General features: G+C 70.5%; 2 protein-coding genes across 2 annotated transcripts; both read left to right on the forward strand.

Moving 5' to 3' along the window:
• The first annotated feature begins 308 nt into the window (after positions 1 to 308).
• On the forward strand, positions 309 to 7951 carry MRPL4 (mitochondrial ribosomal protein L4). The gene is made up of 10 exons (XM_075525829.1): positions 309 to 516; positions 842 to 930; positions 1226 to 1327; positions 5607 to 5779; positions 5883 to 5934; positions 6862 to 6979; positions 7078 to 7184; positions 7289 to 7398; positions 7506 to 7576; positions 7679 to 7951. The coding sequence occupies exons 1-10, from the start codon at positions 309 to 311 to the stop codon at positions 7822 to 7824; spliced, it is 1176 nt and encodes a 391-aa protein (XP_075381944.1). The 3' UTR covers positions 7825 to 7951.
• Positions 7952 to 8051: 100 nt separating this feature from the next.
• LOC142421340 (intercellular adhesion molecule 4-like) lies at positions 8052 to 10431 on the forward strand. Its single transcript, XM_075525994.1, has 5 exons — positions 8052 to 8575; positions 8976 to 9239; positions 9334 to 9618; positions 9797 to 10057; positions 10230 to 10431. Exons 1-5 carry the CDS (start codon positions 8515 to 8517, stop codon positions 10364 to 10366), a joined length of 1008 nt encoding a protein of 335 aa, XP_075382109.1. The 5' UTR covers positions 8052 to 8514; the 3' UTR covers positions 10367 to 10431.
• The last annotated feature ends 7262 nt before the right edge of the window (positions 10432 to 17693 follow it).

A 17693-nucleotide genomic window follows, 5' to 3' on the forward strand; every position in this document is an offset into this window, starting at 1 on the left:
CCCCTTGTTCCCGAAATATCCCCCGCTCCGACCCCGGGGCCATTCGGCCACCGCGGAGCAAATTGGATCAGGCCCGGGCAGCCGGTGCCCGGCTGGGCTTAGCGCCGGGTTTAAATAGCCACGGAGACGGTGGCCAGATGGTGCCGGGCAGGATCCGGCCCCGCGGGGTGGGGGACCCATCGTGCCCCCCGCTCCGGCACACGCACGTGGGGACACACGCGCGTGGGGACACACGCGCGTGCGGAGTGGGTGCTCAGGCACGGGGGGGAAGAAGATGCGTGGCACGGCGTGGCGTGGCGTGGCGTGGCATGACCTCCCGGCTGGCCACCGCCGCCGAACCGCCCCGGCACAGGGACCCCCGAGAACTCGGGGACCCCCCGAGCCGCGCGCTGCCAGCCCCATCCCAGCCAAGGCGGCCGCTCGGCGCCACGCCGGGCATGGAGTGTTTACCGAGCCGTGGCCGGCGGCGACCCGGCTACCGGAGCCCTGGCAGCACCGAATACTCCAAATTCCTCCGTAGCTTGGGGGGTCCCAGCTCGGGGGGGGGCAGGGGCGGGAGGTGCAGCAGGAGCTGGGGTGCAGCCGGCAGCACCCCAACACCAAGGGGGCACCGCGGGGATGAACCGGGGTGCAACGGGGCACCGGCGAGGGCACGGTGGTGCCACGGTGTGTGGATGAGGGCACCGGCACACCGGGACACCCAGGTGGGTGCCAGTGAGGGCACACGGGTGCCGGCACCCCGTTGCACACCCGGGTGGGTGCCAGCGAGGGCACACGGGTGCCGGCACCCCATTGCACACCCGGGTGCCGGCACCCCGTTGCACACCCGGGTGGGTGCCAGTGAGGGCACACGGGTGCCGGCACCCCGTTGCACACCCGGGTGGGTGCCAGCCAGGGCACCCGGGTGCCGGCACCCCGTTGCACACCCGGGTGGGTGCCAGCCAGGGCACACAGGCGCGCACCCAAGGGCGCAGACTCAGCGGCACCCTGCGGCACCCAGGGACGTTCCCCAGGGCAGCACCGGCGATGCCAGCCGCGGGCCGGCGGGCGCTCGCCGCAGCCGTTAGGCGTTGCACAAGCGGGGAACTGGGGGGTGCCAACGGCGTGGCTCCCCCGGGGCCTCCGCCAGCTGTGGGCCAGATGTTGGCAAGGCCAAAACAGCTGGCCCAGATCCGGGCACCCACTTCCCGCCCCGGCGCAGCAGGGTGGCCTGGCCGCCGGCTAGCGGGACAATGGCCGCGGCCGGTGGGACCGTCACCATCACCGCGGCGGGGCCGTCACCGAAGACCCCCGAGCACGGAGGGTCCGGCCCCCCGAGCCCCCCAGGGTGTCATCCGTGGGGCACCACGCTTGGTCACCGTGGGGCAGCCCCACTCGTCACCGTGGGGTGGACGAGGGTGCGGGCACGGCCACCCTCGGGGACACCCCGGGGCCCCACCCACCACCCCGGGTGGGGGCCATTTGTGGGGGTCCCCCCCCTCCCCCGGGGGGCTGGAATGGCGTGTGGGGACGGGACGGTGGAGGGGGACACGCGTGGGTCCCACGCGCGGAGGGGGAAGGCAGGGTGCTTGAGAAGGGGGGCGGGGGGGGGGGGGATCAGCGTCTTACCGGTTGTTTTCCCGGTCCCGGTGCCGCTGCCGGTGCCGCTGCCGGTACCGGCAGCGCAACGCTCCCGCCCGCCGACCGGTTGCAACATGTGCGGGGGAGCGGGGGCGGGGGGGGGGCGGGGCGGCCCCGGGCCATTCCCCCGCCCCGGGGAGGGGCGAGGCCACTCGTGTCCCCCACCCCCACAACCCACCCGGCCGCCTGGGTCCCTCGTGGGGGGCGGGGGGGGGGGGGGAGGGCAGATGCGTGGGTCCGGAGGGGGAAGGGAGACCCCAAAAATGGGGCGGGGGGAGGGGCAGGAGCCCTCCTAGCCCCCCCCCCCCCCCCCCCCCGCCCCCGTGGGGTGCTGGTGTCCCCCCCACGCCGTGCCCCATTACCAGGGGGTGTCCCACGGGAAGTGGGTCGGTGGCTTTGCGTCACGGAGCTGTGTGACGACAGTGACGGAAGGGGACACAGCAAGGCGGGTGGGGGGTTCCCCAGCCGCCCCCCCTCCCCTCCCCCCCCCCCCCCCAAAAAAAAAAGGGGGGGGCACGGGGGACCCACTCAGGAAAGTGCCGGAGCCGGGGGGACCAAGCCAAAGCGCTGGGGATTGGGGCGCAGGATCGGGCCCCGAATCCCAACCGCGGCACGGTGCCGCATCCCTCACCCCCACTTTGGGGAAGGGGTTTTTTTTTGGGGGGGGGGGGAGGGGAGGGGGTGTCCTCCCCCCCCCCCTTCCCCAACGCTTCGGCAAAAGGATTTTGGCGCCTGGAAACGCTTCCAGGACTTTCCACGGCTCGGCCGGGGGCCAGCGAGGAACTGGGGAGGGGGGGGGGAAGGATCCTGCAAAGGGAGGGGGAGGGCTGGGAAGGGGAGACACCCCCTCTCCCCCCCTCCCAGCAGCCCCCCCAAAATATTGAGCAATTCGTGCCCCCGAGCAGCCCCCGGGCGCTAGGAGAGGGGTGGGGGGTCCCACCGACCCCGCCGGCACCGAGGGGCCGCCGGCGAGGGGCCGGGAAGGGATTTAATTAGAAACAGGCGGTGGGAATGGGGGGGGAGGGGACGGGCAGGCAGTGGCCCCCCCCCCCCCCGAGCCCTCCCGCCCCCGGACCCCCGGGACGGGCTGCGCGCGGCTCGGCCTCCGTGACTTGGCCGACGGAGCCCACCCGCCTCCGTGCCGGGGCCGGATCCCGGGCTCGCCGAAAGGGGATGGGAGGAAAAGCGTTCCCAGATGGTGGGGGGGGGGGGGGGAGGGCCCCCCCGCCCCCCCCTTCCCCATCCTGGCCCCCCCATCCCGGCTCCGCACCGTGGGCCGAGTTCACCGCCGGTTATCGGAGCTCAGGATCCGACCGGGATAAAGACGCCGGCAGGACCCCCGCTTCCCGGCGGCCCAGCCGGTGACACCCGGTGACACCCCCAGGCTGGACCCCCCCCCCCCCCAAGCCGGAGCACGGCAGCGGGGGCTGCCGGTGACCCCACTGTCACGGCCAGCTCCGGCCCCGCCGCGGTTACGCCCCGACGGGCGTCGAGGCAGCCATCCCGCCCGGTGTCCCCTGTGCCGCCCCGGTGCCATGTGGGCCAGGGGAATGCCGTGATGCCACCAGGATGTGCCGGGAAGTGGCACTGGGAAGCAGCAGTGGTGCCGGGAAGTGGCACCGGGAAGGGGCAGTGGTGCCGGGAAGTGGCACCAGGAGGGGGCAGTGGTGCCTGGAAGGGGCCCTGGAAGGGTCAGTGCTGCCAGGAAGGGGCACCGGGAAGCGGCACCGGGAAGGGGCAGTGGTGCCAGGAAGGGGCACCGGGAAGCGGCACTGGGAAGCAGCAGTGGTGCCGGGAAGTGGCACCGGGAAGGGGCAGCGGTGCCAGGAAGGGGCAGTGGCACTGGGAAGCAGCAGTGGTGCCGGGAAGCGGCACCGGAAGGGGCAGTGGTGCCAGGAAGTGGCACCGGGAAGGGGCACCGGGAAGGGGCAGTGGTGCCAGGAAGGGGCACCGGGAAGCGGCACCAGGAAGGGTCAGTGGTGCCAGGAAGTGGCACCGGGAAGGGGCAGTGGTGCCAGAAGGGGCACTGTGAAGGGGCAGTGGTGCTGGGAAGGGGCACCGGGAAGTGGCACCGGTGCCAGGAAGGGGCACCGGGAAGTGGCACCGGGAAGGGGCAGTGGTGCCAGGAAGGGCACCGGGAAGCGGCACCGGGAAGGGGCAGTGGTGCCAGGAAGGGGCACTGGGAAGCGGCACCAGGAAGGGGCAGTGGTGCCAGGAAGGGGCACCGGGAAGGGGCACCGGGAAGGGGCAGTGGTGCCAGGAAGGGGCACCGGGAAGCGGCACCGGAAGCAGCAGTGGTGCCAGAAGGGGCACTGGGAAGGGGCAGTGGTGCTGGGAAGGGGCACCGGGAAGTGGCACCGGTGCCAGGAAGGGGCACCGGGAAGTGGCACCGGGAAGGGGCAGTGGTGCCAGGAAGGGGCACCGGGAAGCGGCACCGGGAAGGGGCAGTGGTGCCAGGAAGGGGCACTGGGAAGCGGCACCAGGAAGGGGCAGTGGTGCCAGGAAGGGGCACCGGAAGGGGCACCGGGAAGGGGCAGTGGTGCCAGGAAGGGGCACCGGGAAGCGGCACCGGGAAGCAGCAGTGGTGCCAGAAGGGGCACTGGGAAGGGGCAGTGGTGCCGGAAGGGGCACTGGGAAGGGGCAGTGGTGCCGGAAGGGGCACCGGGAAGCGGCACCGGGAAGGTGCACCGGTGCCGGAAGGGGCACCGGGAAGCGGCACCGGGAAGGCCATGGGTGCCGGCACCCACCGCCGCTCCCTGGGCAGGGGTCGTTGGGTGCTGCCGGCCCCGGCCTGGCCACGTCCCCAGAGCACACGGCGGCGAGCGCGGTGCCTACCGCCCATGGCTCCAACGCCAGGCCCCACCCGGGGACACAGAGGGTTTGGGGCGGGAGGCCGATGCCGGCCCCGGCGTGGGGGGGTCCCCGACACCCCAACACCAGCCCTGAGCCCCCCTCCGGCGCAGCCGGGCGCCCATGGGTGCTCTGCCCGCCGGGATGTCCCCGCCATGGCGGGCCCGGGCTGGGCCCCGTGGCCGTGGGAGAGGCGATGGGGTGGGGGGCACTGGGGGGGGCTGCACTGGGCGATAACGGGGGGGGGCGGGCCCGCTCCCTCTCCTCCCCCTCCGTTCCCCACCCTCCTCTTCCTCCTCCCCTTCCCCACCCTCCTCTTCCTCCTCCCCTTCTCCATTTCCTCCCGCCCCTCTTCCGCCTGCGCCGGAAGTCGCGCCGCGCTCCTTGACGACGTCATCGCGGCGCGCCGGGCGGACGCACGCTCCCGCCATGATCCGGGCGGGGGGGGGCCGCGTTGTCGCCGCCGTCAGGGCCTGGGCCTGGGCCCGGGGCCGGGGCCGGGCCGGGGCCGCGGGGGTGAGGGCCGGGACCGGGACCGGGACCGGGGCCGGGGGGGCCCCCGGGGCCGCGTAGGGGGCGAGCGGAGGCCGTCGCCCCCCCCCCGCTCACAGTCGCCCTCCCGCAGGTGTCGTCCGCCGCCGCCGGGCCTCCCGCCGTCCCCGAGCCCGCAGGGGTGAGTCCGTGGGGATATGGGGGGGTCTGGGTGGGGACAGCGGGGAAGGGGTGTCCGTGGGGTCGGGGACATCGCGGGGACATCAGGGACAGGGATGACGAGGGTCAGGGCAGCGGGGACGGGTTCCTGTGGGGCCAGGGCGGTGGGGACATCAGGGACCGGGTGGCCGTGGGGCTGGGATGGTCCTGGGGACATCAGGGACCTGGTGGCCATGGGGCTGGGGACATCAGGGACGTGGTGGCCGTGGGGCTGGGACGGTCCTGGGGACATCAGGGACCTGGTGGCCGTGGGGCTGGGCCTGCAGGGCCACCCCGGGGGTGCGGGGACAACCGGGGATGGATGTCCCTGGGCTTGGGGTGTCCGGGGTCCCCCCCTTTGTCCCCAGCTGGGGGTTCCCCGTGGCTCAGCGGAGCTGCCACGATCCCCCCTGCTCTTGTGTCACCCCCCCCCGTCCCCCCCCCCAGAGAAGCTGCTGCTGTCACCGCTGCCGCGGTCCCCCGTCCTGCGGGCCTGCAGCGTCCCCGTCCCCTCGCACCTCTCCCCCGTGCAGGCCTGGGTGGAATCGCTGCGGCACCACGATGACGAGCGCCGGGGCCTGACCGACCTCCACCCCGACGTCTTCGCCGTCAGGCCCAGGTGGGGCTGAGGGGGGGGCTGCCGGGGACGGGGGGAGTGCTGGGGGGGTGGGTAGGGGTCCCCGGGTGGGGGTCCCCTCGCTGAGTGCCCCCCGTCTCCGCAGGCTCGACATTCTGCACGCGGTGGCGATGTGGCAGAAGAATTTCAAGAGGATCGTGAGTATGGGGGGAGGTTGTGGGGGGGCAGGGAGGGGTTGTGGGGGGGCAGAGGGGGGTTTAGGGGGGGCAGAAGGAGGGTTGGGGGAAGGAAAGGGGGCTTGGGGGGGCAGAGGGGGGTTTGGGGGGGGCAGAAGGAGGGCTGGGGGAAGGAAAGGGGGGCTTGCGGGGAGAGGGGGCTTAGGGAGGGGAAGGGGAGGTCTGGAGATGGAGAGGGAGGTTTTGGGGAGGGGAAGGGGAGGTCTGGGGGGAGAGGGGAGGTTGGAGGGGGTGAGGGAGGGCCTGGGGAGGGAAAGGGAGGTCAGGAAGGGAAGGGGAGGCTGGGGGGGGGGACAGGGAGGGGAAGGGGAGGTCTGGGGATGGAGGTTTTAGGCAGGAAAAGGTCTGGGGGAGACAAAGGGGGGTCTGGGGGGGCAGAGGGGGGTCTGGAGGAGGGAGAGGGGGGTCGGGAGAGGGGGGTCTGGGGGGGCAGAGGGGGGTCTGGAGGAGGCAGAGGGGGGTCTGGGGGGGCAGAGGGGGGTCTGGAGGAGGCAGAGGGGGGTCTGGAGGAGGGAGAGGGGGGTCTGGAGGAGGGAGAGGGGGTCTGGAGGAGGCAGAGGGGGGTCTGGGGGGGCAGAGGGGGGTCTGGAGGAGGCAGAGGGGGGTCTGGAGGAGGGAGAGGGGGTCTGGGGGGGCAGAGGGGGGTCTGGAGGAGGCAGAGGAGGGTCTGGGGGGGCAGAGGAGGGTCGGGGGGCCAGGGGGAGGCAGGGGGGGTCGCAGGGCAGCAGCCTGTCACCTTGCCGCAGAGGAGACGGCTGGGACCAGGACTCCCGAGTCCCCTCCTTGCGTGGGGAGGGGGCCGGGGGGGGGGGGGCCGGGACACGAGGGGCCTGTCCCCAACCGTGTCCGTCTGTCCGTCCGTCGTCCCCCCCCCCCTCCTCCCCGCAGAGCTACGCCAAGGTGAAGACGCGGGCGGAGGTGCGGGGAGGCGGCAGGAAGCCGTGGCGGCAAAAAGGGTCGGGCCGAGCCCGGCACGGCAGCATCCGCTCGCCCCTGTGGCGCGGGGGTGAGTGGCTGCGGGTCGGGGAGGGGGGGACCCCCGGATGGGGTGGGGGGGCTGCAGCCGGGCTCGGGGGGGGGTCACTGAGCCGGGACCCCTCGCAGGGGGCATTGCCCACGGGCCGCGGGGTCCCACCAGCTACTACTACATGCTGCCCATGAAGGTGCGGGTGCTGGGGCTGAAGGTGGCGCTGACGGTGAAGCTGATGCAGGTACGAGCTCCTCGGTGTTTTGGGGGGGGGGCTGGGGAACGGCGGTGACCCCCCTTTTTCCATCGGCAACGTGTCTTCCGTCTGTCCGTCCGTCCCCCTCACAGGATGACCTCCACGTCGTCGACAGCCTGGAGATACCCACCGCCGACCCCCAGTATCTGCTGGATCTGGCGCGGTACCGGCGCTGGGGCCGCTCCGTCCTCATCGTCGACGTGTGAGTGCGGGGAGCCCCAGGGCCGGGCAGCGCTGCCGGGGGCTCCGGGGGCTCCGTGTCCCCCCCCGTTGTCCCCCCGCACCCCAATTTCACCCATTTCCCTCCAGCAACGAAATGCCGGAGAACATCGGAACCGCGGCAGCCGGCCTGAAAACCATCAACCTCATCCCGGTGTTAGGTGAGAGCTCCGCGGCGAGGGTGGCCGCTATCCCCGGGGACACCCCCGCCCCACCCCAAACGTGGTGGGGACCCCCCCAAACCCCCCCCCGTGCCTCCCCAGGTCTCAACGTGCACAGCATGCTGAAGCACGAGACGCTGGTGCTCACGCTGGACACCGTCACCTTCCTGGAGAAGAAACTGCTGTGGCACGACACCCGTTACTCGGCGCTCTACCCCTTTTCCATGCCCTACAGCGACTTCCCCTAGCCCCTCCGCCCCCCTACCGGGCAGGGTGAGACCCCCCCCGGGCAGAATCCGACCCCCCCGGGCAGGATCCGGCCCCCGTTCCTTCTGGAAAGGGTTTTTTGGGGAGTGCCGCGCGCTGGCGTGGCCATTAAAGCGAGGTTTCTCCCGGTTGTTGCTTTTCTTCGTGTTGGGGGAGGGGGGGGGGTTGCTCCCACCTCCCTTCGTGCCCCCCCAACATTAGCAGTCCCTTTGCAACCCCCCCAGATTTGCAGCCCCCCCCCCCCCATATTTGCAGGACCGTGGGGTGCCGCGTGGGTTTGGCGTCTGCGGGTGGCCGGGATTTTCGGGGCCACCGTGGCAGAGGGGTTCGTGCCCCAGCGAGCCCGGCCACCCCCTCCTCCTCCTCCTCCAAAGGGGCAGAGCTGCAGCCCCCCCCCTCACCGACTTGCCGGGGTCCGGCCGCCCTTACCGGAGCCGGCGAGCGTTTTGGTGGGAGCTTTGCTCGCCGGGGATGGCGGTCAGGGTTTCGGGGTGTCACCGGAAGGTGAGCCCGGCTGCCCCCCCCCCCCGCCTCCTCTCTTGTCCCCGGCTCCCAGGGCTCTGGCGCCGGAGGGCGGGGGCCGGTTGCAGAGGAAAAGGGGAGGAAATGTGGTAAGAGCCAACGCTTCCCTCGCTGCCCCCCCCCGGCAGCACCGCGCTCGCCAGTGCTGGATGATGGGTCCCTCCTGGAGCTGGGGGGTGACGGCCTTCCTCTTCCTCCTCCTGCCGAGGGGTGAGTTGGGGTGGGGGGGGGACGCCTTCCCTCCCCTTCCCAGGCTCGGCCGGGACGCCGGGAGCCCACCGGCGTTGCGGTTGGGTCCCGGTGCGTGAGGGTCCGTGCCGGTGAGGTGGTGGAAGAGGCCGAGGGTGGTTTAGGGAATTCCAGCGCAGATCCCGGTGCCGGCCCCCCACCCCGGTGCCGGTTTGGGGGTACGGTGGGCGCGGGCACGGCACTCCAGCCACCGGAGGGGGGGTGCCGGCATGGAAGCAGCTGGTCTGTTAGCCACATCCTGGGCAGGACTTCGCTAACGGGCGCCGGATCTCTTGCCCGCGCCTTGTTGGGGGGGGGTAGGGGTCGCACCCAGCGCTGGGACCCCAACCGGGTCCCGCCGTAACTGGGCGCCCTCTCCCAGGGCACCCCGTTCCCTGCCGGGTGTCCATCTCCCCCGAGGAACCGACGGTGGAATTCGGCACCTCCCTCCTCCTCAATTGCACCAGCTCTTGCCGTAACTACAGCCGGCTGAGCTGGGAGGTCTCCATCACCAAGATGGAGACGCGGGGACCCGGCTGGGTGTCCCTCAGCGTCCCCAACGTCACCGACTGGAGCTTGGAGCTCCAGTGCTTCGGCGTTTTCGGGCAGCAGCGGGATATCACCGCCACCACCCTCCGCGCTTACCGTAAGGACCGTGGCAATGGGGGGTGGCGCTGGGGGGGGGGGGGGTCCCAGCACCCTCCCAGTCACCTCCACCCCCCCCTTGTCCTTCCCCACAGGGTTCTCGCCCCCCCAGATTTACACGGAGGGCGAGACGGTGGCCGGCAAAGAGGCGCGCGTCGCCTGCAACGCGTCCGCCCAGGTTTCCCCCTCCGACCCCCCGAATCTCCGCCTGACGCTGCGGGGCGGGGGGCTCCCCCCCAGCACTCACCGAGGTCCCTCCGTGGCGTTGAGTTTCACGGCACGGCCGGAGCAGAACGGCCGGGAGGTGACGTGCGAGGCCACGTTACGGCTCGGGCGTCGTACGGTCAACGCCAGCGCCGCGGCCGTGCTGTGGGTCTGGGGTGAGTTTGGGGACGCGGGGCGGGGCGGGCGGAAAGCCCGCTCGCGGCTGGAAATGCCGGTGCCGCCGGTGGCGCGTGCCCCGTGGTCGGGGTGGTCTCCGGCATGGGGGTGAGGAGGAAAGCGGGGACCCAGCCGGGATCTGGGTGTCACATCCCTGCCACCCCCCCCCTCCTCCAGCCGCCCCCCACGACGTCCGGGTGTCCGCGCCGCGCACCGTCTTCGCTGCCGGCGACAACCTCACGGTGACGTGCCGCGCAGAGGGGAACCCCTCGCCGCGGCTCCGCTGGGAGCTGCCCACCAATGCCAGCTGGGAGCTGTGGGATGGCGGCACCACCATCGCCATCCCGGCTGCCCGACGGGCGCACGGCGGCACCTACCGCTGCCTGGCTGAGAACCGCTACGGTGCCGGCGCCGCCAGTATCGACATCGTCTTCCAAGGTGAGCGGTGCCCGCGGTGCCCGGTGGCACCCATGGGTCCCGGCATGGGACTGGGTGCCACGGCAAAGGGTTGGCACAGAGCGGGTGTAAGCGATGGAGAAGGGGATGGAGATGGCATCTCCCGGTGATGCCGGAGAGATGCCGGCATCTCAACCCCGCCCTCTCCCCGCAGGATCCCCCCGCAGCCCCCTGATCCCCGTGGTCGTGACCTTGGTGGTGGTCACCGTCCTGGCCGTTCTTGCCGTCTCCTGGTGGCTTTACCGCGCCCAAGGCTGGAAGCAGATGCCGGATGGATCCCAGCCTGGCTAGTCCCGCCTGGCCGTGCCGTACGGGAGAGCAAAGAGCAATTTTCCTCCACGTCTCCGTGTATTTTTTCCAACCTTTTCCCGGTTTGCCGGCTCCGGCACGCCGCAGCCGCGAGGGCGACGCGCAGCAAAGGCGGGCGAGGCCTCGGGCGTTGATCCTGGCTCTCGGCACCGCGTTTGCGCCGGAGGGGAAAATCCTGGGGCAGGCCTGGACGTGGCCGGGGCGCTCGGGGTTTCCTGGCGCTCACGTGGCTGAGCGTTAACGAGCTGCCCTCGTTAGCGGGGGGGGCAGAGGGACACGTGGGAGGTGTGAGGCCGCGCCGGGGCTGCCGCTGGGATCCCGCCAGCCCCTGCCTTCCCCTCGAGGTCGGGTCGCTTCAGCGCTGGCTCTCCCCAGTGGGGCTTGGAGCCTGGGGCGAGCGTGCGATGGAACCTAGAGACCGCAGCGAGTGTGCAAGAGGCTTGGAGCCCGGGGCGAGCGTGCAATGGAACCTAGAGACCGTGGCGAGCGTGCGAGAGGCTTGGAGCCCGGGGTGAGCGTGCGATGGAGCCTAGAGACCGCGGCAAGCGTGCAAGAGGCTTGGAGCCCGGGGTGAGCGTGCAATGGAACCTAGAGACCGCGGTGAGCGTGCAAGAGGCTTGGAGCCTGGGGCGAGCGTGCGATGGAGCCTGGAGCCTGCCCTGAGTGTGCAATGGGGCTTGGAGCTCGCAGCAAGCGTGCAGTGGGGCTTGGAGCCCGGGGCGAGTGTGCAATGGAACCTAGAGACTGCGGCGAGCGTGCAAGAGGCTTGGAGCCCGGGGCGAGCGTGCAATGGAACCTAGAGACCGTGGCGAGCGTGCAAGAGGCTTGGAGCCTGGGGTGAGCGTGCGATGGAGCCTAGAGACCGCGGCGAGCGTGCAAGAGGCTTGGAGCCCGGGGTGAGCGTGTGATGGAGCCTAGAGACCGCGGCGAGCGTGCAAGAGGCTTGGAGCCCGGGGTGAGCGTGCAATGGAACCTAGAGACCGCGGCGAGCGTGCAAGAGGCTTGGAGCCTGGGGCGAGCGTGCGACGGAGCCTGGAGCCTGCCCCGAGTGTGCAGTGGGGCTTGGAGCTCGCAGGGAACGTGCAATGGGACGTAGGGCCCGCAGCAAGCGTGCAGTGGGGCTTGGAGCCCGGGGCGAGCGTGCGATGGAACCTAGAGACTGCGGCGAGCGTGCAAGAGGCTTGGAGCCCAGGGCGAGTGTGTGATGGAGCCTGGAGCCTGCCCTGAGTGTGCAATGGGGCTTGGAGCTCGCAGCAAGCGTGCAGTGGGGTGTGGGGCCTGCAGTGAGCGTGCAGTGGAGCTTAGGGCCCACAGCAAGTGTGCAATGGAGCCTGGAGCGTGCCACGAGCGTGCAATGGGGCTTGGAGTCCGCAGCAAGGGTGCAATGGAGCTTAAGGCCCACAGCGAGTGTGCAACGGAGCCCGGAGCGTGCCACGAGCATGCAATGGGGCTTGGAGCTTGCAGCAAGGGTTCAATGGAGCTTAGGGCCTGCAGCAAGCGTGCAATGGAACCTAGAGCCTGCAGCAAGTGTGCAACGGGACATGGGGTCTGCAGCGAGCGTGCAAGGGAGCTTAGGGCCCACAGTGAGCGTGCAATGGAGCCCGGAGCGTGCCACAAGCGTGCAATGGGGCTTGGAGCTCACAGCAAGTGTGCAATGGAGCCTGCAGCGAATGTGCAATGGGGCTTTGAGCTCACAGCGAGCGTGCAATGGAGCTTAGGGCCTGCAGCAAGCGTGCAATGGGGCTTTGAGCCCGCATCAAGCATGCGATGGAGTCTACAGCACACAGCAAGCGTGCAATGGGACTTGGAGCCCACAGCAAGCGTGCAATGGGGTTTTGAGCCCACAGTGAGCAGCCAATGGAACCTAGAGCCTGCAGCAAGCGTGCAACGGGGCGTGGGGCCCGCAGTGAGCGTGCAAGGGAGCCTGGAGCCTGCAGCGAATGTGCAATGGGGCTTCAAGCTCACAGCAAGCGTGCAATGGAGCTTAGGGCCCACAGCGAGCGTGCAACGGGACTTGGAGCCCACATCAAGCGTGCAATGGAGTCTACAGCACACAGCAAGCGTGCAACGGGGCTTCAAGCTCACAGCGAGCGTGCAATGGAGCTTAGGGCCTGCAGCGAGCGTGCAATGGGACTTGGAGCCTGCAGCGAGCGTGCAATAGGGCTTGGAGCCCGCAGCAAGTGTGTGATGGGGCCCCCAGCGAGCGTGCAACGGGGCTTTGAGCCCCCAGCGAGCATGCAACAGGGCTTTGAGCCCGCAGCAAGCGTGCAACGGGGCTTTGAGCCCGCAGCAAGCGTGCAACGGGGCTTTGAGGACACAGCGAGCATGCAACGGGGCTTTGAGGACACAGCGAGCGTGCAACAGGGCTTTGAGCCCCCAGTGAGCGTGCAACGGGGCTTTGAGCTCACAGCAAGCGTGCAACAGGGCTTGGAGCCCGCAGCAAGCGTGCAACGGGGCTTTGAGCCCGCAGCAAGCGTGCAACGGGGCTTTGAGCACACAGCGAGCGTGCAACGGGGCTTGGAGCCCGCAGCAAGCGTGCAATGGGGCTTTGAGCACACAGTGAGCGTGCAATGGGGCTCGGAGCCCGCAGCAAGTGTGCAATGGGGCTTTGAGCACACAGTGAGCGTGCAACGGGGCTCGGAGCCCGCAGCAAGTGTGCAACGGGGCTTTGAGCACACAGTGAGCGTGCAACAGGGCTCGGAGCCTGCAGCGAGCGTGCAACGGGGCTTTGAGCACACAGCAAGCGTGCAACGGGGCTCGGAGGACACAGCAAGCGTGCAACAGGGCTCGGAGCCCGCAGCGAGCGTGCAACAGGGCTTGGAGCCCGCAGCGAGCGTGCAACGGGGCTTGGAGCCCGCAGCGAGCGTGCAACGGGGCTCGGAGGACACAGCAAGCGTGCAACGGGGCTCAGAGCCCGCAGCGAGCGTGCCAAGGGCTGGCTGCCACTGCTGCTACTCTGGCACCGGGCCCCTGGGCACCGGAGCAGGGCCAGGAGGAAACGCCGGCGCTTGGCGCACGCCGTGGCCCCGCCGTGTGCCGGCAGGGTCGGGGGAGGCCGGGGCGGCCCCCGGTAGGGTCGGGGGAGGCCGGGGCGGCCGGAGGCGGGAGGAAAGGGCTCGAGTGCCGGTTCCTGCCGGGAGCTGCCTCGGCGGCGAGAGGGGATGCTGGCACGGGGCCCTGTCCTGCGCCGGGGCCGTGTCCAGCACGGGAGGGGACCGTGCTCTGCACAGGGGTTGTATCCTGCCCAGGGCCCTGTTCGCCATCGGGGGGGTCATATCCTGTGCAGGGGGGCCGTGTCCTGCACCGGGGCCATGTCCTGCACCGGGGCCGTGTCCTGCACCGGGGCCATGTCCTGCCCCAGGACCATGTCCTGCACCGGGGCCAGATCCTGCACCGGGGCCGTGTCCTGCACCGGGGCCAGATCCTGCACCAGGGCTGTGTCGTGCACAGAGACCGTGTCCTGCACCGGGGCCAGATCCTGCACCGGGGCCATGTCCTGCACCGGGGCCAGATCCTGCACCAGGGCCGTGTCCTGCACCGAGACCGTGTCCTGCACCGAGACCATGTCCTGCACCGGGGCCAGATCCTGCACCAGGGCTGTGTCGTGCACAGAGACCGTGTCCTGCACCGGGGCCGTGTCCTGCACCAGGGCCAGATCCTGCACCAAGACCGTGTCCTGCGCCGGGGCCAGATCCTGCACCGAGACCTTGTCCTGCACCAGGGCCGGATCCTGCACCGGGGCCATGTCCTGCACCGCGGCCATGTCCCTCCGGCTCGGCCCCGGTGGCCGGGGCAGGACTGTCCCCGCTCCGCATTGCCGTGCCGCTCCCACTGCTGGTGGCATCAGCGCCGTGGCCCCCTCCCTGCCAATCTGTCGCCGGGTCCCTGTCCCCTGCGTCCCTGTCCCCCCCCCCCCCCCATCCATCCCGGTGTCCCCCGTGTCCCTGTCCCCCCCCTCCCTCCCTGTCCGCCTCCTGTCCCCCATGTCCCTGCCAATCCACCCCCAGGTCCCCCGTGTCCCTGTCCCCCATGTCTCTGCTGATCCATCCCCGTGTCCCCTGTGTCCCCCATGTCCCTGCCAATCCACCTCTGTGTCCCCCGTGTCCCTGTCCCCTGTGTCTATGTCCCCCCCATCCCTGCCACTCCACCCCGTGTCCCTGTCCCCCATGTCCCTGCCAATCCACCTCTGTGTCCCCCATGTCCCCATCCCCCATGTCCCTGTCCTCCCCATCCCCCATGTCCCTGTCCCCCATGTCCCTGTCCCCCCCATCCCTGCCGATCCACCCTATGTCCCTGTCCCCCAGGTCCCCCCCATCCATCCCCCTGTCCCCCATGTCCCTGTCCCCCATGTCCCTGTCCCCCCCATCCCTGCCAATCCACCCCGTGTCCCCCATGTCCCCATCCCCCATGTCCCTGCCCTCCCCATCCCCCATGTCCCTGTCCCCCATGTCCCTGTCCCCCCCATCCCTGCCGATCCACCCCATGTCCCTGTCCCCCAGGTCCCCCCCCATCCATCCCCATGTCCCCCATGTCCCTGTCCCCGCCATCCCTGCCAATCCACCCCGTGTCCCCCATGTCCCCATCCCCCATGTCCCTGTCCCCCATGTTCCTGTCCCCCATGTTCCTGTCCCCCATGTCCCTGTCCCCGCCATCCCTGCCAATCCACCCCCATGTCCCTGTCCCCCAGGTCCCCCCCCATCCATCCCCATGTCCCCCATGTCCCTGTCCCCCACATCCCTGCCACTCCACCCCATGTCCCTGTCCCCCATGTCCCTGTCCCCGCCATCCCTGCCAATCCACCCCGTGTCCCCCATGTCCCCATCCCCCGTGTCCCTGTCCTCCCCATGTCCCCCGTGTCCCTGTCCTCCCCATGTCCCCCGTGTCCCTGTCCCCCATGTCCCTGTCCCCCCCCATCCCTGCCAATCCACCCCCATGTCCCTGTCCCCCAGGTCCCCCCCCATCCATCCCCATGTCCCCCGTGTCCCTGTCCCCCATGTCCCTGTCCCCCCCATCCCTGCCAATCCACCCCGTGTCCCCCATGTCCCCATCCCCCATGTCCCTGTCCTCCCCATCCCCCATGTTCCTGTCCCCCATGTCCCTGTCCCCCCCATCCCTGCCAATCCACCCCCATGTCCCTGTCCCCCACGTCCCCCCCTATCCATCCCCATGTCCCCCATGTCCCTGTCCCCCCCATCCCTGCCAATCCACCCCCATGTCCCTGTCCCCCAGGTCCCCCCCCATCCATCCCCATGTCCCCCATGTCCCTGTCCCCCATGTCCCTGTCCCCCCCATCCCTGCCAATCCACCCCATGTCCCTGTCCCCCAGGTCCCCCCCCATCCATCCCCATGTCCCCCATGTCCCTGTCCCCCATGTCCCTGTCCCCCCCATCCCTGCCGATCCACCCCATGTCCCTGTCCCCCAGGTCCCCTCCCATCCATCCCCATGTCCCCCATGTCCCTGTCCCCCATGTCCCTGTCCCCCCCATCCCTGCCACTCCACCCCATGTCCCTGTCCCCCAGGTCCCCCCCATCCATCCCCATGTCCCCCATGTCCCTGTCCCCGGTCCCCCAGCCCCCCGCCCCACTGCTGAGCCAGCATGGGGGCAGGAAACACCCTTTGCCCTCCCCGCTGAGCGCCGTGGCCTCCAAACCCCGGCGAGTGCCGGGACTGGGGAAGGTCTCCGGTGAGATAAGGGGTTCCTGCTGGGAGCCGGCCCAAGGCCGAAGGGTGCTGGGCGCTGGCCAGCATTCCTGGCGTTCACGGCGCTGCCTGCACGGCAGCGTCTAAACCGGCCCGGGGACGGGGACAAACCAGCCAGGGATGGCGGCCGCACGGCCATCGGGATGGGCGCGAGGCTGGGGGACGCCACGGGAGCCGTCACCAGCCACGGTGGGAACGCGGGACGCCGGGTCGCGGCGTTTTGGCGGCAGCTTTCGGGGAGGAACCTCGCCGCCCCGGCACGGTTCCCATTGAGGCGCGTGGGTTCGCTGCCGGGTACAGAAGTGAAACCCCGCAGCCATGAGAAGCTGCGCTGGACTTTCCGCCCCCAGCAGCTCTGGAGCCAGGGTGGCTGGGGTGTGCCGGCGGCAAGAGGGTTCGTGCCAGGGCTGGGTGTCACAACCAAAGCCTCTTGTACCCTCTGAACCTTTTGTCCAGCTATGTCGGGAAAAGCAAACACTGGGAAGCTAGGGGCCCGTGCCGTGCCGAGGGGTTGGAGCGGAGGGTTGCCAAGCCAAACCACCGCCGGCGCCCCGGCTCTGCCTCCCGGTTGGCAGAGACCGAGGAGCCGTGCTGGTATCCCCGGGGTCCGTCTGCTGCCCGTCCCCGCAGCCCCACGGTTCCCGCCGGCCAAAAAAAATTCCCTCACGTCAAAAAAAATGAATAGAAAAGAGGAAGCCGTGCGTTTCACTCCCCATCGCCATGCGTTGGGGATGAGGTCACCCGGCGGCGCCTTAACCCACCCGCTGCCGCGCTAGCCGGGTGTGGTGGGAAATCATGTGCTGGGGGTAGTGGGAAATCACGGCTTGGGTGCGTAACGCTGAGCCCCCCCTGGTTTGGGGGTGCAGGATGGGACCCCCTAATCACCTCCTCTCTCAGCCGGTGGCAACCAGCCCGGACCCCATGGCAGCCGGCGTGGCACCGGGGCTCGGCTGGGGGGACCCTTGTGGCACCGCCGGCTGGAGCGAGCCCCGTGGGGGCAAGCGGCTGCGGCATTTGGAGCAGGAGGGCAGTGGGGCAGACGAATTGCCCCAGCCTGGGGCAGGAGGGCAGTGGGGCAGGAGGGCAGTGGGGCAGGAGAACTGCCCTATCCTGGGGCAAGAGGATGGGGGGGCAGGAGGGCAATGGGGCAGGGGGCCAGCGGGGCAGAAGAATTGCCCCATTAGGGGCAAGGGGACAGGGGGGCAGGAGGGCAATGGGGCAGGAGGGCAGCGGGGCAGAAGAATTGCCCCAGCCCGGGGCAGGAGGGCAGTGGGGCAGGAGAACTGCCCCATCCTGGGGCAAGAGGACAGGGGGACAGGAGGGCAATGGGGCAGGGGGGCAGGAGAATTGCCCCAGCCCGGGGCAGGAGGGCAGTGGGGCAGAACTGCCCCATCCTGGGGCAAGAGGACAGGGGGGCAGGAGGGCAATGGGGCAGGGGGGCAGGAGAATTGCCCCATTAGGGGCAGGAGGGCAGCGGGGCAGGAGGGCAGGGGGGCAGAAGAATTGCCCCAGCCCGGGGCAGGAGGGCAGTGGGGCAGGAGAACTGCCCCATCCTGGGGCAAGAGGACAGGGGGACAGGAGGGCAATGGGGCAGGGGGGCAGGAGAAT

This window comes from Mycteria americana, chromosome 28 (assembly GCF_035582795.1).
Source record: "Mycteria americana isolate JAX WOST 10 ecotype Jacksonville Zoo and Gardens chromosome 28, USCA_MyAme_1.0, whole genome shotgun sequence".
In the NCBI taxonomy this organism is placed as follows: domain Eukaryota; kingdom Metazoa; phylum Chordata; class Aves; order Ciconiiformes; family Ciconiidae; genus Mycteria; species Mycteria americana.